This window comes from Mesoplodon densirostris, chromosome 6 (assembly GCF_025265405.1).
Source record: "Mesoplodon densirostris isolate mMesDen1 chromosome 6, mMesDen1 primary haplotype, whole genome shotgun sequence".
NCBI lineage: Eukaryota > Metazoa > Chordata > Mammalia > Artiodactyla > Ziphiidae > Mesoplodon > Mesoplodon densirostris.
Window position 1 is genome coordinate 36622212 of NC_082666.1, and position 22970 is coordinate 36645181.

At 35.5% G+C, this 22970-nt stretch overlaps 1 protein-coding gene across 1 annotated transcript in view; it reads right to left on the minus strand.

The window, feature by feature from the left end:
* SHOC1 (shortage in chiasmata 1) overlaps positions 1–22970 on the minus strand; it is a 76205-nt gene that overhangs the window by 13890 nt on the left and 39345 nt on the right. Inside the window, exons 15-22 of the mRNA XM_060101787.1 lie at positions 22281–22385; positions 18546–18724; positions 8737–8809; positions 8348–8414; positions 6503–6681; positions 4729–4846; positions 3204–3315; positions 1812–1933 (exon numbers count right to left, since the gene is read on the minus strand). Of these exons, the coding sequence (XP_059957770.1) occupies positions 1812–1933; positions 3204–3315; positions 4729–4846; positions 6503–6681; positions 8348–8414; positions 8737–8809; positions 18546–18724; positions 22281–22385 (955 nt within the window). The remainder of the gene's footprint in view (positions 1–1811; positions 1934–3203; positions 3316–4728; positions 4847–6502; positions 6682–8347; positions 8415–8736; positions 8810–18545; positions 18725–22280; positions 22386–22970) is intronic.

Genomic DNA, 22970 nt, shown 5'->3' on the forward strand with positions numbered 1-22970 from the left:
AAAAGTGAATAAGACTAGTGTGCAATTTAGTTGGGAAGATTCATTCATTCAGCCAAGGAGTATTTACCAAGCATCTATCATATGAAAGCAATGTGGTCATTGCTGTAGGGCAAGTGCCCCAAAATGATAATACAAAACAAAATACGATAATATCAAAGATGAAGAAAAAACAGGGAGCTAAGGAGTTCGAGGGTTGGAAAGGTTACAACTAAATATCTGTTTATATGCATGAGTGGGGGATACTGAAGAAAGGTTGAATAGAAAAAGTAGATAGGTCCTGAAAAATAAGCAAAATTTCACCAGATGGAATAGCTGGAGGAAGGAAGGAATATCATAGGAAGAGAGAACTGTATGAGCAAAAGTAGAAGTAGGAAAGCAAGGAGGATGTTTGTAAGCCAATGAGCAGAACTTTTGATTGAAATGGAAAGCAGTGAAAAGTAAGCCTGAAAATATAGGTTAGGATTATATGCCGAAGACTTTGAATATTAGGGGGAGTAGTCTGTATATATTCAGTAAATAATGGGGAAGTCAGTGAAGGTGTTTTATCAGAGTGAAATAATAAGAGCCTGGTTTTAGGAATATTAATTGAGTGTATGACAGATTATGGAGAGTAATGTTGAGAGTCATCTGGAGGTTGGAAAACCATTTGTTATAATAGTCCACATAAAATAATGAGAAACTGAACTAAGATGTTGGTAATATAAATGGAGCGAGGGGAGAGATGAAAGTCCAGTGGTTGAATCTATAGGATTTGTTTTCCAGTCTTGATGACTAAAAGAAAGGCAATGGTCATAAATAGCTAAAGGGCAGAAAAGAGGAGATACAGTTTTGGAGGGAATAGAGAATAAAATGAACTCATACTATGTTAACTTTGAGAGCCTGTGGAATATCAGAGTGGAAATATTATATAGAAAATTAGAGATATTATGTCAGGAAATTCAAAGAGAGACTGCAGCTGCAGATAGAAATATAATAATTATATGCAGAAAGATGATAACTGAAGCTATGGGAGAGGATGATATTTTTAATGGACAAAATAGAAGAAAAAAGAGATTTCATATCTATCTGGAGACTGAGACAAGGAAGAAGAAGAGGTAAAGACAGAGAAGAAGTAGAGAGGTAGAAGATCAAAAACATTGAAGTGCCATGGAACTGAAGAGTTTCAAGGCAGAAAGCACTGACAATACTTCAAAGCAGTGAAAGATAAAAATATTTTTGGATATGATCATAAGAAAGTCACAAATTATGAGTGACATCTGAGAGATAGAGATCAGTATAGAGATAGAGAGAAAAGCCAGATTGCAAAGAATAAAAGGAGAAAGTGAAGGCAGTACGTTCATAAAATTTAGAATGAGGGAAAGGAGAGACATATAATGATAATTTGAGCCAGTGTCTTGGCGTGGATTTGGGGGGCAATTTTTCAGTTATGCACATCAGTGAAAGAAAGTATAGTAAGATGCTAGTTAGTTGGTATATCTAATAAAATTTTAGAGAGAAGTGATTTAAGAATGACATTTTTTAACAGACGAGTCCAGAATTAAAAATTAATAAAAAATGAAACACTCACAGCAGCAATTCTTAGTGAGATATAGAGGGGGGAGCATGATTTGCAATGACTGTCCAGGGGAAATATATCATCTCCAAAATTCCAACTTGTTTTCCTATGGGCATGCCTTCACCTTGAGAATCCCTTACTTAAAGCAAACTAGATGAGCAAGAGGAAAATTTACATAGCTACTTTTATTCGAAGAAGAAGATGGAATAACTTAAAAGATATATATGTGACTTTGGATGGAGACGTGTTTACTTACTCTGACTTTAATGGTTTTTTGGCATATAAAATTATCCAACAATAGCTGTACTGGAATGATAATGCCATCAGTCTCATAATGATATTGTCTGATGCCTTCTCACAGTTTAATTCTTCTAGGTCCTACCAGAAAATAGATAAAATAAAAAGATTCACTAGGTTGACCAGTTGTTACAAAATTATTGTTGCCATATTTCTAGAATCTATGATATATAAATTATAACTTGAGAAGAAGCATGGGTATGGGTTCCCATTTTATGGAAAAATTAAAGTCACACTGGAAGTAGTAGGGGGAAAGCTACAGTAGTTGTAAAACGGTTAATGATAGCCTCAGCAAGGGGGGTTCATGAATCTCCCAAAGTCCTAGACATGAAGCAAGCAGTCTACAGAGTGCTCCTATCTGGGCAAAGTTCTTTGCAGACAGGGATCTGGCTACTCTTAAGGACAAAAACCCATGGGATAATCTGCACTTAATGCTTACTTAAGGAAGATGAAAAACCAGCAGTTAATGGACTTATAGGAATGTCTTTCTAATGATCTAGAATCCCCTTTTTCCTTTAACAATATTAATTTTTGATAGAGTGAATAATTCAAGAAGAATTTTATTCTAACAGTAAGTTATGTAAGCATGGATTAAAACAGTTTTCCCAAACAGGATTTCCCTCCCACAAATAACTGTTATTTAATAACCTTAAATATGCAAGACACAATATTCCATAAGAATCTTTCTAACAGAGCTTTTTTGTTTCCATCATACAATTCTTATAGTATTAACATTTGCTTATCAAATCAGACTTCTACCTTACCATAATACATGCCATTAATTTATACTCCATACCATCAAACTGCTTTCTGCTCTCCACTCCCACACTATTAAATTAATTTCTTTGTAAATTGTACTCCAATCAAGCAAACATATCAGGGAGATTCATACATCTTAAATTCTAAAATATATGGATTTTTGAAGAGATTTTCTCTCTTTTTAAAAACTGACTAATTTATAGGCAATCCCCACTTACTTTAGAGGAAATCCCTTATTACCAATTACAGATTAATATGTTACCTCCTTTTAAGAAACACAGTGGCTAGAATTTGATTTTTTAAGCTTTCAACACTATAATTATTCTATAAATGTATTTAAAAAAAGGTCAATACATAATATTAAAGATACTATATTTGCTCTATCTTAAAGTATGTTAAAAATTACAAGGCATTGAAAAAGCTTGGTAATAGCCATTTTCCACGGTGATGATTTTAGCACTTATGGTTCATTTGCAAAGTTTTGGAAGAAATCATGAGTAGATTATAGTTGAGCTCTCTAAAGCTAATAGATTACATGGTTACACATGTATTTTAATATATTTGATTTATATTTTTTATTGTGTAGTTTCACCTGCAAAATTATGGTGGTGTCCTCATCAATTGTCACCACTACATAATGCTCTGTACCTCCAAAGAGTTTCAATGACTCACTGCAGCATCTCTCCACCAATGTGATATTATACCTGTAAAATATAATATTTTGGGGTGACAGATGGCTAAGAAAAATTCTTTAAGAAAAACTGTATTGTCCTCCTGCATATTAAATTGTTTGAACTACTGTTCAAGTTTCATACCTCAATTTATTCTACTTAATAAATTTGAGGAATGAAATTATGAATTATTCAGTTTAAGACAAATTAGTTGAGATGTGTTGCCTTAGGTATTTTGCTAAATATCACTGTACATGATACTATTATAAATGTCTTTTGTTTGTTTTTTGGGGTTTTTTTTTTTTTGCCCACACTCACGTGGCTTGTGGGATTTTAGTTCCCCCACCAGGCACTGAACCTGGGCCCCCGGCAGTGAGAGTGTGGAGTCCTAACCACTGGACTGCCAGGGAATTCCCCTATTATAAATGTCTTGACCAACTTATTCTGGCTCCGTAAGTAATAATTCATGAAATTAAAACATTGTGTTATGAGACTAAAACATTCTGCATTTATCAGAATTTTCTTTTTTCTCCTGAAAAGTTGTCTAGATTTAAACTATCTTTTATAAGCTCACAGTTTTCTGTGAATGCCCCACAGCCTTAAGATATAAAAACAAAAGTGTGGAAAATAGTTCTGCATTTTAACGAAGGTCACAGCATAATTATCCTTCCTTGATATATAGCCCAATGTCTAACCCTCCTGTGACAACTTGTATGCTATGATAGTGTTTTAGATCATTTAAAAATGCTCCGTGTTGGTATGATGTTAGAACTAAAGGTCTAAAAACTTGAGAATTCATTTAGAACTTCATAATCTTGTTTCCTAGTCAGTATTTAAAGTCCTCTAAATAAGAATACTCATTCTTGGGCTTCCCTGGTGGCGCAGTGGTTGAGAGTCCGCCTGCCGATGCAGGGGACACAAGTTCGTGCCCCGGTCTGGGAAGATCCCACATGCTGCGGAGCGGCTGGGCCCGTGAGCCATGGCTGCTGAGCCTGCGTGTCCGGAGCCTGTGCTCCGCAATGGGAGAGGCCACAGCAATGAGAGGCCCGCGTACCGCAAAAAAAAAAAAAAAAAAAAAAAAGAATACTCATTCTCAATACTATCAATGACCCAAAGACATGACCATGTAATTCACAGAACCCCCCCCCACATAAAATCCTCATATTTGCTGGTAACAAAAGAAATGCAATTAAAAATGAATTGAAATAATAAGTAACTATTTTTCTCCACAAAATTGATATATAACCAAAAAAAGACAATATTCAATAATTATGATGGTGTACTATAGGGAGAGAAGTATAAGTTGACATAAACTCTATGGAAAACTATTCCTATGTGATATAATTCCAGGCTTGAATCAGAAAGAAATAGTGCCACATATATAGCATAATATTTAGCCAATTAGGGTATATATATCTTTCCTAAGTTATGAAATCAATAACTTACTTGGTTTCTAACAACTGAAGTATTTCTGGAGTATTAAGAAGTCCTTCAGATGCAAAAAACACATATGGAATCTGAATTTCCAAAAGAAAACCACCAAAACTATCCAGCAAGGTGCTTCCTAAATATGAAAAAATTTATAAATATTTCTCTTTTTTCTCATCCCTCGGTTCTTTCTCTTTTTACTAAACATGAGAATAACAGGTGTATGCTCAAGGAGTAGTATAAAAATAAAACATATTCATTGTAAAAATATGAATTCAGAATAAAGGTCTGAAGAATAAAATAAAAATCATGTTATTCTACTCCTAGAAATAATAGTTAATAGAATTTATTAAAACTACTATATACTAAAAACAGAGTTTAACACATACTTCCACACTGTTTTCTATATGTTTGGTTGTCTATACTTACACATGTACATTCACTTGAAAAAATAAGGAAAAGAAAAAACAGGATCATACTCTACCTGAATGTCAATATCTGCTTTATTCAATTAGTACATATTGGACATTTCCTGTGTAAATATATATACTGATTTACATCAAAATTTAAAATTATGCACAATAATCCATAGGGAATGCTACAGATCAATAGGAAAAAGATCATATACCTCAACAAATAAGTGGACAAAGGACATAAACAGGCAATTTATAAAAGAATGGCTACACAAGATCAATTCACTTATGAAATGATATGGATAATCAAAGAAATGCAAATTAACACAACTATAAAATATTATTTGCCTCTAATCCTTTCAAAAATTTAAAAGATTAATAATACCTACTCATAGTAAAAATATGAGGGAAAGGATTCTCTCACACTTTCCGCATAAATTGGGATAGAATTTCTGGAAAGCTATTGGCAATATATAAATGTGTGTATACCTTTGAACCAGCAGTTCATTTTACCCTGGAATTTTTACTTCTTAGAACAAGTACATAAAGATATATAAACTAGTATAAATCTTGTGGTATAATAGTAGAAAATTGAAGCATTATAAATGACCCAAATAAGGAATTGGTTGAATAAATTCAGTTTAAAGATGAATGTTCACCTTTTATCCTTTCTTGAACCCATGTTTTAATTATTTAATGAAGTTAATGCTTAAATCTCTGTATCAAAGATTCCAAAGTAATAATTATGGTTACTGTATTTTTAGAATTGAGTTGGAATGCCTCAGAATTCAAACTTCCTACTCATACTTGAGGTGGATGGAAGGTGACTTATGGCAAGTTTTGAATGAGAGATGCACTGGGACTAAAAATATACAGCCTTTTTAATTTAATGGATCTGAGAATTCACAACCTTAGTCATGTGAAGTGTTACTGAGAAATACAAAGAAACCAATTGCTATGCAAAGTGGTTTAGACTCTTTGCCAAGCATTTGTGCATAATTTTTTGTTGTGTATTAAAAGTTCTCTGTGTCAGTCAACATACTATGACATATTTTTCCCTAAAATTCAATAAAAATATTGTTGCATAAAAGTCAGATTAAGATTAGATATAATTATAATTTAATTGTGCTATTATAAGTAAAATTTAGAAACTAAAGGGATGAAGACAAATAGAATCAGTAAAGGCTATTTTACAAAAGAGGAATATGAGGCAAGAGATAGTTAAAGGCCTTGCTCAAGGTCACACAGTTGGTGGTGAGGTTAGTGCTTGAACTCAAGTCTTCTAATGCTATAGGTTATTCTTTCCATAGATCAGAAATAGAAAGCAGAAAATTTTCACTCTAATGGAACAAAAAAGGAATTTTAGTTTATATCCTTACTCTTTAAAACTGTGTCTGGAAGAATCACTTTAAAGGCCAAGTAAGGAATATTCAATTTTTCGCAATGTTCAGCCCAATAAGAGTTTTCTACAAAATTGTATTCCACCACAAATGAGAAATTACTCCAGGGGAAATCTGCTCCAATATATTGATTGTGTACAACTGCACAGAAACTTGTACTGAATACAAAAGAAAGCCAAGAAAATAGAATTAGTCTTGTGTCATTATACACTTGGAATGCTAAAAGATGACTGTTTTGGCTATTTTATTCTTCTCTAATCTATGCCTACTTATCTTGGAAGGACACTGGCATATTTTCTGTTGACTTGTTTTCCAATTGTGCTAACCTCTTTTTATCTTTCTTTTTGATGGTCATACTTTAAAAAAACAAACAAACCAGGATATAAAAAAACTGTGGACTATTTCACATCCTCATATGCAAGGGACCCTATTTTATTACCTGAGTCTTATCAGTAATACACAAATCACCATGAGAAATCAACCTCATTTTCTTATAAATGTGAGATTTTAATCTTTGAGAATCTATATAGTAGAATATTACCTGATTACTTTGTTATTTATTTATTTATTTATTTATTTAGGCTGTATTGGGTCTTCATTGCTGCATACAGGCTTTCTCTAGTTGTGGCGAGCGGAGGCTACTCTTCATTGCAGTGCGCAGGCTTCTCATTGCGGTGGCTCCTCTTGTTGTGGTGCATGGGCTCTAGGTGCACAGGCTTCAGTAGGTGTGGCACACAGGCTCAGTAGTTGTGGCTCGCGGGCTCTACAGTGCAGGCTCAGTAGTTGTGGGGCACAGGCTTAGTTGCTCCACAGCATGTGGGATCTTCCCAGACCAGGGCTTGAACCCGTGCCCCCTGCATTGGCAGGCAGATTCTTAACCACTGTGCCACCAGGGAAGTCCCTACCTGACGACTTTGAAATGGCTTTTTTTTTTCCTCAATGGGCTTCATAAGTGATTTAACAACAAAAAGGTGGGTACTTAAATATCATAAGTTTATCTTTCCCAGCTTCGAATTTCATATAACATAGAATTTACTATAATTAAAATTCTCTACTGCTTTCTATCTAGAAATAACTTCTACATAAAATAAGGCAAAATGAAAACATTTTTAGACAAGTCAACACTAAATTTATTATTAGTAGGCTCTCACTGAAAGAATTTCTAAGTGATGTACTACAAGAAGAAGGAAACTCAAAAGGAATGAAGAAAATATAAGAAGCAATGCTGAGCAAAAACACTGGTAAAAAAGAAACAAGTGTAATTCTAAATAGGTACTATTTGTACTGACACTAACAATAACAATGATAATTTGGAGATATTAAAGAAAGATTGAACTAAAATTCTGGATGACAATAATACATAATACACAAGGCAATAAACTTAGTTAAAGCATTTTTCAGGAAGAGGGTGGAGACATTAATTTCAGGTTTTATTAAACCTTTTTTGGGGCTTCCCTGGTGGTCCAGTGGTTAAGAATCTGCCTTCCAATGCAGGGGACATCAGTTCAATCCCTGGTCGGGGAACTAGGATTCCACATGCCGCAGGGCAACTAAGGCCGCGCACTGCAACTACTGAGCTGGTGCGCTCTGGTGCCCACATACTGCAACTAGAGAAGTCCACGTGCCTCAACAAAAAGACCTGCATGTCGCAACGAAGATCCCATGTGCCGCAACTAAGACCTGAGGTAGCCAAATAAGTAAATAAATAAATTTTTTCAAATTGGTTAAAAAAAACTGTTTAAAAAGTTAAGTTCTAGGAGAAACTGCACTTTTCCTGTGGAACTGGTATGTCTCCTCCCCATAGATGAACAAATAAGATTTTACCCATTTAAAACACCTTTGGATTCCAGAAAATCTTTTTTGTTTGAATGTAAGACAGTCAGGGTCAAACCTGTTGGAAAAAAGAGTAATATAAAAAGTTTTTTTCAATATTTTGTTCATATATATTTTTAGGTGTGTCATATATTTCACTACCATAAAAATGAATTAAAGATCTGTGAACAAGGATTATTTTTCTAAGTCCAGGGAATCAGAAAGTTTGAGCCATGGGCACTGTTTCTGGTGTGTATGTATGTTGTGTGTATATAAGTCTGGAAATTCTGAATTTATTATGTAAAATAATAAAATGGATCAAAAACTTGATGTTAAAGCATTAACATTGAACAATGTTCAAGCATTTGTTATCAAATGAAGCATAATTTAAAACTCCCTACCTTCTATTTTGTTAAGGATTTTAATGAGTAAATGTTTTTCACCATTTGAGTCCATTCTTATTATAATCAGCACCTGTTCAAAAATAAGAATTTCATATACATGTATATCTGAATGATTATTCTTTTTCATATTCTTTTGCTACAGTGACAAAAATAACAAACTTAATTGGTTACATGAAACTAATGACAATAAGGTGGCAAAGTAAATATTTGTGTTGCAAAAGATATCAGTGCTTGAACGCAAAGGAATAAATTCTGGTAAGATCAAATATTAATGAGGAAAGTATTTTTTGGAGTAGGGCATTCTTAGTATTCCTCAAGAATTCCAATATAGGTGACTATATATAAGTTGTCTCTGCCTGTACTGTAAGTGTTAAATTTAACCCAGGCAGGTTTGAATTGCTGGAGAAAACCAATGATTTGCTGCTATACTTTCCTACTTACCATTACAGTTTTGGGGGTGTGCAGGGTGGAGATAACAAATCAACCATAGGTTGTTTCTGTATCTTGGCTATTGTAAATAATGCTGCAATGAACATAAGGGTGTATCTTTTCAAACTAGTGTTTTTGTATTCTTTGGTCAAATACCTGGAAGTGGGGTAGATGGTTCATATGGGAGTTCCATTCTTAATTTTTTAAGGCATCTCTATACTGTTTTCCATAGTGGCTGCACCAACTTACCTTCCCACCAACAGTGTTTGAGGGTTCCCTTTTCTCCAAATCCTCACCAATATTTATTATTTCTTGCCTTTTTGATAATAGCCATTATGATAGGTGTGATGTGATATCTCATTGTGGTTTTGATTTGCATTTCCCTAACAATTAGTGATGTTGAACATCTCTTCATGTGCCTATTGGCCATCTGTATGCCTTTTTTGGGAAAATGTCTATGAAGCTCTTCTGCCCATTTTTAAATTTTTTGTAGTTGTTGTTGAGTAGTATGAGTTCTTTATATATTTTGGATATTAACACCATATTGAATATAATAATTTACAAATATATTCTCCTATTCAATAAGTTGTCTTTTCATTTTGATGATGATTTTCTTTGCTGTGCAGAAGCTTTTTAGTTTGATGTAGTCCCATTTGTTTATTTTTGCTTTTGTTTCCCTTGCCTGAGGAGACATAGCCAGAAAGATATTGCTCAGAATGATGTCAGAGTGTACTGCCTATGTTTTATCATTTCAGGTCTTACATTCCAATCCTTAATCCATTTTGAGTTGATTTTTGTGTACGGTGTGAGACAGTGGTCTACTTTTTTTTTTTTTTTGGTATGTGGCTGTCCAGTTGTCCCAACACCATTTATTGAAGAGACTATCCTTTCTCTATTGTTTCTTCTTTGTTCCTTTGTTGTAAATTAATTGTCCATATATGTGTGGGTTTATTTCTGGGCTCTCAGTTCTGTTCCACTAATCTATACATCTGTTTTTCTGCCAATACCATGCTCTTTTGATTACTATAGCTTTGTAATGTAGTTTGAAATCAGGAATTGTGGTGCCTCCAGCTTTGTTCTTTTTTCTGAGGATTGCTTTGGCTAGTTATGGTCTCTTGTGGTTCCATAGAAATTTTAGGATTTTTTGTTCTATTTCTGTGGAAAAATGTCCTTGGGATTTTGGTAGGGATTGCACTGAATATGTAGAATGTTTTAGGTAATATGGACATTTCAACAATGTTAATTCTTCCAATCCATGAGCATGGAACATCTTTCCATTTATTTGCATCTTTAATTTCCTCCAACAATATCTTATAGTTTTCAGTGTACAGGTCTTTCACCTCCTTGGTTAAATTTATTCCTAGGTATTTTTTGTTCTTTTTGTTGTGATTGTAAATGGGATTGTTTTCTTAATTTCTCTTTCTGCTAGCTCATTTTTATTTTTATTATTATTATTATTTTTTGCAGTACGTGGGCCTCTCACTGTTGTGGCCTCTCCTGTTGCGGAGCACAGGCTCCGGACGCGCAGGCCCAGCGGCTGTGGCTAACGGGCCCAGCCACTCCGCGGCATGTGGGATCCTCCCGGACCAGGGCACGAACCCGTGTCCCCTGCATCGGCAGGTGGACTCTCAACCACTGTGCCACCAGGGAAGCCCTGCTAGCTCATTTTTAGAATATAGAAATGCAATAGATTTTTATATGTTGATTTTTTACCCTGCAACTTTACTGTATTTGTTATTTCTCATAGTTTTTTGGTGGAGTCTTTAGGGTTTTCTACACATAAAATCATGTCACCTGCAACAGTGACAGTTTTACTTTTTCCTTTCCAATCTGGATGCATTTTATTACTTTTTCTACCTAATTGCTCTGGCTATAATTTCTAATACTATATTGAATAAGAGTGGTGAGAGTGGGCATCCTTGTCTTGTTCCTGATTTTAGAGGGACAGTTTTCAGCTTTTCACCATTGAGTATGATGTTAGCTGTGGGTTTGTCATATATGGCCTCTATCATTCTGAGATACACTCCTTCTACACCCATTTCACTGAGAGTTTTTTTAATCATAAATAGGTGTTGCATCTAGTCAAATGCTTTTTCTGCATCTATTGAGATGATCATATGTTTTTTATCTTTCATTTTGCTAAGGTGTATCACACTGATTGGTTTGAGAATATTGAACCATCTTTGCATCCCTGGAATAAATCCTACTTGATAATGCTATATGAACCTTTTAATGTATTGTATTTGGTTTGCTAATATTTTGTTCAGGATTTCTGCATCTGTATTCATCAGAGATATTGGTCAGTAATGTATATTTTTTGTATTGTTTTTGTCTGGACTTGGTATCAGGATAATGCTGGCCTTGTAAAATGAGTTAGAAAGTGTTCCCTCCTCTTCAATATTTTGGAAGAGTTTGAGAAGGATGGATATTAATTCTTCTTTGAATGTTCAGAATTCACTTGTGAAGCCATCTGATTCTGGGCTTTTGTTTTTTAGGAGGTTTTTTTTCATTACTGTTTTAATCTCTTTACTAGAAATCTGTCTATTCAATTTTTCCATTTCTTCATAATTCAGTCTTGGAAGGTTGCATGATTCTAAGAATTTCTTCATTTCTTCTAGGTTGTCTACTTTGTTGGTTACTAACTATTCAGAATATTCTCTTACAATCTTTGTATTTTTGTGGTATCCATTGTTATTTTTCTCCTTTATTTTCTAATTTTATATATCAGAGCCTTCTCTTTTTCTTAGTGAGTCTGGTTAAAGGTTTGTCATTTTTGTTTACCTTTTCAAAGAACCAACTCTTAGTTTCGCTGATCTCTTCTATTGTCTTTTTAGTCTGTATTTTATTTACTTTTGCTCTGATCTTTATTATTTCCTTCCTTCTACTGACTTTGGGCTTCATTTGTTTTTTTTTTCTAGTTCCTTTAGGTGTAAGGTTAGATGATTTATTTAAGACTTTTCTTGTTTCTTGAGATAGGCTTGTATTGATATAAACTTCCCTCTTAGTACTGCTTTTGCTGCATCCCATAGATTTTGGTATATTGTATTTTCATTTTCATTTGTCTTAAGGTATTTAAAAAATTCTCCTTTGACTTCTTCATTGGCCCAATAGTTGCTCAGTAGCATGTTGTTCAGTCTCCACATATCTGTGATGTTTTCAGCTATCTTCTTATAGTCTCATAGTGTTGTGGTTGGAAAAGATGCTTGATATGGTTTCAATCTTCTTAAATTTATTGAGACTTGTTTTGTGTCCCAACATACGGTTTATCCCTGAGAAAGTTCCATGTGTGCTTGAGAAGAATGTGTATTTTGATGCATTTGGATGGAATGTCCTGTACCAATCTATCAAATCCATCCGGTTTAATGTTTCATTTAAGACCACTGTTTCCTTGTTGACTTTCTGTCTTGATGATCTATTTATTAATGTAAGTGGGGTGTTAAAGTCCCCTCCTATTATTGTGCTGCACCAATTTCTCCCTTTAGGTCTGTTAGTAATTGCTTTATATATTTTGGTGCTCCTATGTTAGGGGCATAGATATTACTAACTATTATGTCTTTTTTTTGTTGTTTGTTTTGCTATTATGTCTTTTTGATGAGTTATCCCCTTTATCAGAATATAATGTCCTTCCTTGTCTCTTGTTACCTTTTTTTGGCTTAACATGTATTTTGTCTGATATGACTATGGCTACAACTGCTTTCTTTTGGCTGTTGTTTGCTTGGAGTATCATCTTCTATCACTTCACTTTGAAGTTTGTCTTTAGAGCTGAAGTGAGTCTCCCAGAGGCAGCATATAGTTGGCTCTTGTTCTTTTAATCCATCCAGCCACTTTGTGTCCTTTGATTGGTGAATCCAATCCATTTACACTTAGGGTGATTATTGATAGATGAGTATTGAGTACTGCCATTCTATCTTTTGTTTTCTGGTTGTTCTATATCTCCATTGTTTCTTTTTCCTGTGTTTCGGTCTGCCATTTTGGTTTGGTAGTTTTCTATGATGTTTTTCTGTTTCCTCTTTTTTTTGTTTTGTGTCTGTTCTAGATTTATGCTTGGTGGTTACCAAGAGGTTTGTGTGAAATGTATCATAGATAAAGTAGTCCTTTTTCTGCTGATAGCATCTTATCTTCATTTGCCTATATGGGTTCCCTTCTTTTCCTCTTCCCCTTTTATGTTTTTATTGTCTCAAATTATCCCTTTTTATATTGCATTTGTTACCAAATTGAAGTGGCTATTGTTTTTTTCCTGATATTTCTCCCTTTAACCTTTATGTTGTAATAAAATATTTAAAAACCTATTCTGATACAGAGTTGCAATTTTCTGATTCGGTTTATCTATTTATCACCTTAAAGTTTTGTGTACTTTTGCCTTTTTTTTCTGGCAGCAGAGCTCCTTTCAACATTTCTTATAAGGCAGGTCTAGTGTTGATAAAAATCCCTCAGCTTTTGTTTGTCTGGGAAAGCCCTTATTTCTCCTTCATATCTGAATGATAACTTTGTTGGACAGAGTATTCTTGGATGACAGTTTTTATCTTTCAGTATTTTGAAAATGTCATTCCACTCCCTCCTGGCCTGTTGAGTTTCTGCTGAGAAATCTGCTGATCTGCTAATAGGGATTCCTTTGTAGGTTGCATCCTTTTTTCACTGACTGCATTTAAAATTCTTTTTCATTGACTTTTTTTTTTTTTTTTTTGCGGTATGCAGGCCTCTCACTGTTGTGGCCTCTCCCGTTGTGGAGCACAGGCTCCGGACGTGCAGGCTCAGTGGCCATGGCTCAAGGGCCTAGCTGCTCTGCGGCATGTGGGATTTTCCCAGACCAGGGCATGAACCCGCGTCCCCTGCATCGGCAGGCGGACTCTCAACCACTGTGCCACCAGGGAAGCCCTTTCGTTGACTTTTGACAGTGTCTTGGAGAAGATCTTTTTGCATTGAGGTGATTAGGTGTTCTCTTAGCTTCATAGACTTGTATATCCAGTTCCTTCCCCAGGTTTGGGAAGCCCTCAGCTGTTATTTCTTTAACTAAACTCTCTGCTACCTTCTCTGTTTATTCTTCTTCTGGGATAACCATTACCCTAATGTTGCCCTTCCTAAAAGAGTCAGATAATGCTCATAAAATTTCCCCCTTTTTCATATCTTAATTCTTTTTCCTCTTCTACCTGTACCATCTCTAGATTTCTAAATTTGAGCTCAATAATTCTTTCTTCCATATGGTCTTCTCTATTTCCAGTGCTTTCTAATGAATTCTCAATCTCATTTATTGAGCTCTTCAGCTTCAGAATTTCTGTTTGGTTCTTTTTTAGTTTCAGTCTCTTTGGTAAAGTATTCCTTCTGTTCATTAATTTTATTCCTGAGCTCATCGAACTGCCTTTCTGAGTTTTCTTGTAGCTTGTTGTTTCTTCATGACAGCTATTTTGAATTCTCTATCAGTTAGATTGCAATATTTCATGACTTTAAGTTTGATTTCCACTGAATTGTCATTTTGTTTTTGTGATACAGTGTTGCTGTGGTTCTTCATGGTGCTGGATAAGTTGTTCCTCAGCTGACACATCTGAAGTAGTGAACACCTTTCTTCTTCAGGTAAAAATAATTTTTTCTACTTGATTTTAATGAACCAACAAGTTATAAATTAGAAGCCTTTCTCTTTTTTAAAAAAAACATAAGACCCTCTTAGGGGATTTATTTAACACAAGGAAAAGATTTATCCAGCAAAAAAAATCTACTGAGACACAGCAGTTCCCTTTTCAGAGGTGCTGCAATAAAGAAGACAATAGCAATATCTTTACTGTTTAGGTTGATACAATTATTGGCTGGGTGAAAGCAAGGAGCAAAAAATATAAATTTCACACTCAGTGACCTAGTAATTTGTCAGTCATTTTTCTGCATTAAACCTAATGCATCCTCTGGGACTGGGGCAGAGGATTCCAGAGAAATTGCACTCCTGGCCTGGCCATGCTCCAAATTCCACACCATCTTTTCTATTCCTTTCTTTCTTTCTTTCTTTCTTTCTTTCTTTTTTAAATTTTCATTGAGGTATAGTTGATTTACAATGTTGTATTAGCTTCAGTTATACAGCAAAGTGAATCAGTTATACATATACATATATCCATTCTTTTTTTAGATTCTTTTCCCATATAGGCCATTACAGCATATTGAGTAGAGTTCCCTGTGCTATACAGTAGGTTATTATTAGTTGCCTATTTTATATATAGTAGTGAGTATATGTCAATCCCAATCTTCCAATTTATCCCTCCTCCCTTATCCCCTGTTAACCATGTTTGTTTTCTACATCTGTGACTCTATTTCTGTTTTTTAACTAAGTTCATTTATACCCTTTTTTTAGATTCCACATATAAGTGGTATCATATATTTGTCTTTCTGTGTCTGACTTACTTCACTCAGAATGACAATCTCTAGGTCCATCCATGTTGCTGCAAATGGCATTATTTTGTTCTTTTTTATGGCTAAGTAATATTCCATTGTATATATGTGCCACATCTTTTTTATCCATTCCTCTGTTGATGGACATTTAGATTGCTTCCATGTCCTGGCTACTGTAAATAGCATTGCAATGAACACTGGGATGCATGTATCTTTTCGAATTATGGTTTTCTCTGGGTATATGCCCAGGAGTGGAATTGCTGGGTCGTATGGTAGTTCTGTTTTTAGTTTTTTAAGGAACCTCCATACTGTTCTCCATAGTGGCTGTACTCCTTTATATTCCCACCAACAGTGTAGGAGGGTCCCCTTTTCTCCACACCCTCTCCAGCATTTACTGTTTGTAGATCTTTTGATCATGGCCATTCTGACCCGTGTGAGGTGATACCTCATTGTAGTTTTGATTTGCATTTCTCTAATAATTAGTGATTTCTTAAAAGACTTATTTATTATTTATTTATTTATTTAATTTATTTTTGGCTGCATTGGGTCTTAGTTGTGGTACTTCGGGCTCTTCGTTGCAGTGCATGGGTTTCTCGCTAGTTTTCTCTTCTCTAGTTGTGGCACACGGGTTCCAGAGTGCGTGCGGTCTGTAATATGGGGCCTGCAGGCTCTCTAGTTGAGTCGTGTGAGCTCAGTAGTTGTGGCACGCGGGCTTAGCTGCCCCGTGGCATGTGGGATCTTAGTTCCCTGACGAGGCTTTGAACCTGTGTCCCCTGCATTGTAAGGTGGATTCTTTACCACTGGACTACCAGGGAAGTCCCTAATTAGTGATGTTGAACATCTTTTCATGTGCTTTTTGGCCATCTGTATGTCTTCTTTGGAGAAATGTCTATTTATATCTTCTGCTCATTTTTTGTTTGGATTGTTTGTTTTTTTGATATTGAGTTGCATGAGCTATTTGTATATTTTGGAGATTAATCTCTTGTCGGCTGCTTCATTTGCAAATATTTTCTCCCATTTTAAGGGTTGTCTTTTTGTTTTGTTTATGGTTTCCTTTGCCGTGTAAAAGCTTTTAAGTTTAATTAGATCCCATTTGTTTATTTTTGTTTTTATTTTCCTTAGTCTAGGAGGTGGATCAAAAAAGATCTTGCTAAGATTTATGTCAAAGGGTGTCCTGCCTATGTTTTGCTCTAAGAATTTTACAGTGTCCGGCCTTACATTTAGGTCTTTAATCTATTTTGAATTTATTTTTGTGTATGGTGTTAGGAAATGTCCTAGTTTCATTCTTTAGCATGTAGCTGTCCAGTTTTCCCAGCACCGCTTACTGAAGAGGCTGTCTTTTCTCCATTGTAAATAGAAGCCTTTCTCTTATTTTCCAGTAGGTGGCACTATAGCACATTGTTTTCTCTTACCTGCGTTGCCTCTGGTTGTGTTTTGAGTATTGGCACTTTCTACCCTCTGTGTCTATGTCAGAGGGGTCACCCAAAGCATTTGTTGTCACTGCTTGTGCCTCTGGGGTTGTTGGTGCCTTGCTGTTTCTGGTGTTACTGATGTCACTGCCTGAGTACTAGGATGGTGGCCTCATTTGGGATCCTTGAGTCATAGGCTCTGCCATTGCAGGAGGAGCAGGAAGGCCGGGAGGAGGAACTGGGGTCATTTGTGCCATTCCTTTTCTGGTGCTCTTGGGTTTCTGAGCTCACCCACTGCTGATGGAGGGGGGGCGCCAGAGCTGTGGGTGGCTCTGAGCTGGAGGGACAGGGTCGCAGGCCTCGTGCCACGGCTGCTCAGCTATCTGTGGCTGTGGGTACCAGTGCAAGTGGGAGGCCGGGGTCATGTGGGATGCCACCCTCGCTGCTACTGGGTTCTTTGGACTGGGGTTCAGCTGCTGCAGCCCAGGGGCCAAAATTGCAGGCACTGCCTATGCTGATCCTCCAGTTCTGCCTCTTCTATGGGTTCCATTCCACCTATCTTTACATGTACAGATGGGTGGAACTCTCCAGTGTCCTGGTGTTAGGCAAAGGCCCCTTTGTTGAGTTGTGGATGTTTTCCTCGTTGCAGATTGAAGGGGAGAGCCGAGAGAGCATCTCTTCCTGCCATGATGCTGACGTCACTCCCCAATTTTAAATTTCTTACTGATTGATTTAATTTGTTTTAATGACTTAGGCAAGTTACCCAAGTAACCATAGAGTTGGGGATAAAAATATCCCCAGCAGGGACAGAGAGGAAAACGAAGAAAAAGGCCAAATTTGTTTCCAGATTTAGTGTAAAGATTTTGAGATGCTTTTCTGCTTGAAAATATTTTTTAAAGTATTTTCTCTTAAATCTTTACTTATGCAAACTTTGTTCAATGCTTGAGGTAGAGTGGGCAAAAAATTTCCAACATAATCCAAGGAATAAACAAGTGCTTTTTTTTTTTTTAGAATTATGTAAGATGAGATTCTGGCTCAATATCTAAAAATTAATTATTGTAGTTCTATTGTTGGGTATGTGTTCATGAACTTACAAGTAGAAAACAAAATTTTTGAGATTTAAAGGATTAATCCACAGAAAACTATGTATAATACAAATTAAAGGGCTTCCCTGGTGGTGCAGTGGTTGAGAGTCCGCCTGCTTATGCAGGGAACATGGGTTCGTGCCCCGGTCCGGGAAGATCCCACATGCCATGGAGCGGCTAGGCCCGTGAGCCATGGTCGCTGAGGCTGCGCGTCTGGAGCCTGTGCTCCGCAACGGGAGAGGCCACAGCAGTGAGAGGCCCACATACCGCAAAAAAAAAAAAAAAAAAAAAAAAGTAAAGTATTAAAAAAATTCAAGACATATAAATAATGATGGCAATGATCCTTTCTCTGGGTCTGATTCTGTCCTGTTAACTTACTTAAGGAGAAAACTGTCAAGGGACCAAATAGTATATACTATACTATTTCATAATTCCAAATTAAATGCAAAAATTTATCTTACATCCAATTCTTATATAAGCTGATTGCTGTTATCTGCTTTATTTCAGTACTTACCTTAATTTGCTGTCCACTTTGCATCCAATTTAGTATCTGACATTGCAATTCTTGTAACTTGTAGTTGGTTTCAGGCTTTTTTTCCCTAATAAACTGTACAATCTTCAGCTGTCGCCAAATGTCATCCAAATAGGAGCCTAAAATGCTTTTGTAGATATCTTTTGCATTTGACAAATATCCTGTTAAAAAAAAGTGGGGAAAAAAGCATGTCTTTTTGTTCTTTTAGAAACTGCATGGTAAAAACCTAAAAGGAAATAAGGGTCATAGCAGAGACAGTTAAATTTCCCTTTACTACTTTTCTGATTTTGATCAAAGATAGCAACTAATGAAAACCTTAAATTTAAGTGAAGCTGAGAAATATGTAGCAAATGTCTACTTTTAAGCTACATAATACCAATATAACTGGATATACTCTACATATTCTCTGAATATTTCTCATCCTTTCCTGCCTTCTGGCTTGTTAAATGCTATTGCCTTCTTCCTAAACCCTAGAATCTACACTTACATGCAAGTCCTGTGGAAATGCATTTCACTGAGATTTTCTTGGTATGCTATCGATACAGCTTTGCACCTGATTTCTGGTTATTTATGTATATGATTTAACAACCTCACTAGTCTATAAGCTCTCATAATCCATGATATTTACGCATAATTAATTTATGTAGCTGCTAAAACAGCAGTGCCTAAATTCAGACTCACTAAGAGCAATTTTAAACATAGAATCCTGAGACCTATCCTTGAAGGTTCAAATTCAAGAAACCTAGATTGAGTCCCAGGGATTCCCATGTGTAAAACTTCTCCCAGTGATTCTACTGCACAGTGAATTTTGTGAATTACTGAAGTAGAGCACCTGGCAGAGTAACTTATGTAGATCAGGTATTCAGTGAATATCCTGAATATTGATATTGAATGTCTTGACATTGAATATCAATATTCAATGAATAATAAATACAATAATAAATCAAAAATTTAATGTTCATGTTCATATTTTTATACTATGTACATATTAATTCTAATTTTATATTAATACAGCTAGAGTGATGGGCAATTTAGAGACTGACTTACGTTCTTTCTGCTTACTAATCTCCAAACTTCCCACTGATTTCTCCATACTGCCATTAGACGTAACCTTCTGAAAGACAAACCTAATCCAGTAGCTTCCCTGTTTCAATGGTTCCCTATCATTTACAGAGTAGTGACTGAACTCTTTTGTGTAGCTTAAAAGGCTTTTCATGATTTGGCTCTTTCTTACTTCTTCAGGCTTAGCTCTCTTTGCTTTCCACCTTGTACTCTTCAATTTAGCCACATGGAACTGTTTGCCATACACCCACTAAGTCATTCTTCTGGGCTCTTAATTCTGCCTACAATACCCTTTCATACTTTATGTACTTGGCAAACTCCTACTTATTTTTAAAAAATTCAGCTTGAAAGGGTAACAGTCACCATCCTTTGTGCCATGACTATGTATCTCTACTACAGTACCCATTACACAATACTGAATTTATTTCTGGGTTAAAGCCCAGAAGTGAAACTCTATACTTTTAACCTTGAAACTAATTATCTTGCTAGTTTGGGAGAAGAAGCAAATTGGAAGCTGGGAGAAAATACAAAATTCTGGGTCCAGGGTAGGCAGCCAGACCCACATGGACCTTTCTTCCTCTGTCACTATTCACAGAGAAAGAAAGGAGGACAACCTAACTTGCTCTTTGATTTTGAGAGGTTTAGAGGAGTGAGAAAGCCTTCTACTAAAAATGTCCAAGGTAGCAAGGTTACTCATTATGGCTTGGTACCTAGGGTTTAAGAAGTTATGTTTTCCAACAAGGATTTTACTTTTATAAGTATTCCTCAAGGTAGCCAAATAGTAATGCCAAAGTTTGATTTAGTAAAGGCATTTCTTTGAGGAACAGAAACAATTCAGTTCAAGTATATAGCTCTCAGTGGTCTCACTTAATCCTAGGGTAAAATATAGAGTACTTAAAGGTGAATATACTTTAAGCAATCCTCCATAAATATTAGTTCTCTAATTCAAGATTTTGATAAGTATTGAGCATGAGTGAGTCACAACTGTACTCTGCCTGGGAGTCCAAATATTCTAGATTCTGATATTCTGCCTTACTATTAAGCTTTTATAGTTAGCTTAGTTGTTGGTAGGACTGACAATCTTCTATGGCAGCTGAAAATTATAATGAAGACAGGTGACTACACAGAAGCATGTGACACTACACCATTATACTAGCGACAGATACTGTAAACTAGGACTCTAGTTGTCTGGGAATGGAGACAAGACAACTTGATCCAGCATCAGCACTCAAATGCTTTAATTGGAGAAGAAAGGAAAAGCACCATGTTGGGCTTTCTAAAGGTAGCTGTAACTTAGTTACAATACCTGGCCAGATAATACTGCTATAATACTTGGCCAAATATTACAACTCCCAGGGATGTAAAGGGAGTACAGTTGTAACTCGCTGCTGCCCAGTACTTATCGAAACCTTGGATTAGAGAAATAATATTTGTCTGAGTCACAGATAAGAGAAAATGTCTGGGTCACAGATCAGAGAAAAATTATTTTCACTTTGTATATAAGGGGTTCTAGAAACTTTAAATTATAAAACATAATCCTAAAAATATACCATTACTAAACAAGTGTAAACAACCTGCAATAAGGGGCCTAAAACAGTAATGCAGTAAGATAGATACTTTAAGGATTTTAATAGTTTAGAAAAAATTTCCAAAATCTTAAAAATTTTCAATACATTCAAAATAGTTTGATTTTTAATACTCAAGTAATTCATATCCTAACTTACATGCACAACTAAAAAAGAAATTGCAGAAGATCTTGCTATATAGCTATATTGCATCTAGCAAAGATTCGAAGACACAGATATTCAATGAGGACCTAAAATGTATATGTCAAAGTGTCATCTTACATTAAAAAGCAGTGCATAATTGAGTTATTTGTAGCGAGGTAGATGGACCTAGAGACTGTCACACAGAGTGAAGTAAGTCAGAAAGAGAAAAACAAATACTGTATGCTAACATATATATATGGAATCTAAAAAAAAAAATGTTTCTGATGAACCTAGGGGCAGGACAGGAATAAAGATGCAGATGTAGAGAATGGACTTGAGGACACGGGGAGGGGGAAGGGTAAGCTGGGACAAACTGAGAGAGTGGCATGGACATATATATACCACCAAATGTAAAATAGATAGCTAGTGGGAAGCAGCCACATAGCACAGGGAGATCAGCTCGGTGCTTTGTGATCACCTAGAACGGTGGGATAGGGAGGGTGGGAGGGAGACACAAGAGGGAGGAGATATGGGGATATATGTATATGTATAGCTGATTCACTTTGTTATACAGCAGAAACTAACACACCATTGTAAAGCAATTATACTCCAATAAAGATGTTTTAAAAAAATGCAGTGCATAATAATGATTACACAGTCAAATCCCTTAAGGCCATTAGGAGTCTGTAATTCAGGCCTGGAATAGAGAATCCTACACCTATTTTTCTAGGTGATGATTGTTGTTACAGAAAATTTCTTTTAATGAATATAAGGAGAATAAAATACATATTCCATTATAATTATGTCAATATATATATAATGTTTAATGCAGGAAAAAAACTACATAATTTCTTACAAAGTACATCTTTTTTAGAAAAGTAAACATTATTTCAGACAAAATATTTCAATAGGAAGAAAAGGGGAAGTAAAAAATTTTCACACCAACCCAATGCTGTGTCCAAGCTACATGTTAAAAGGACATCTCTAATTGTTACCAAAAGGTGTAAGAGGGCAGCATACTTGAATGTCATTTCTCTTTCAACATTTTTACCTAGGTAAGCAAAAACATATTTAAAGACAGAATATACATTAGAGTTTTAGAATATATATCAGAATGCTTAACAATAAGAGATAACATTTATTATTGAGTGCTTACTATGTGCCAAGCTGTATATAATCTGTTTATTTTATTGAATCTGTAACAATAACCCTATCAAACAAGTTTACTATGATCTTGATTTTATGGATGAGAAAACAGTCTTAACGAGGTTAGGTAACTGCCCAAGGTCAATTTGTGCATAAATGATGGAGATGGCATTCCAACCCCTACAGCTAACCTTAGATTTCATACTTTGCTACTTCCAAAGAATGTTCAATTATTTCTACCCTTGGTGGGAAGAAGGACAATGATTCCCAGTTATGAAACAAGAAGAAAATTAAACTCATAACTTTCCAACTGGTTTAGATAAAGGCGGAGGATCATAACGTAAAGCAATACATTGAAATGGAGGTAGACACCTGGGAATATTTGTCCAAAGATATGACTCAAACAAAAGAGGTACTTATAGGGACAAGACAATTATCTAATTAATACGTTCCATGTAGTTCCAGAGCTTATTGAAGATGATAGATGGGA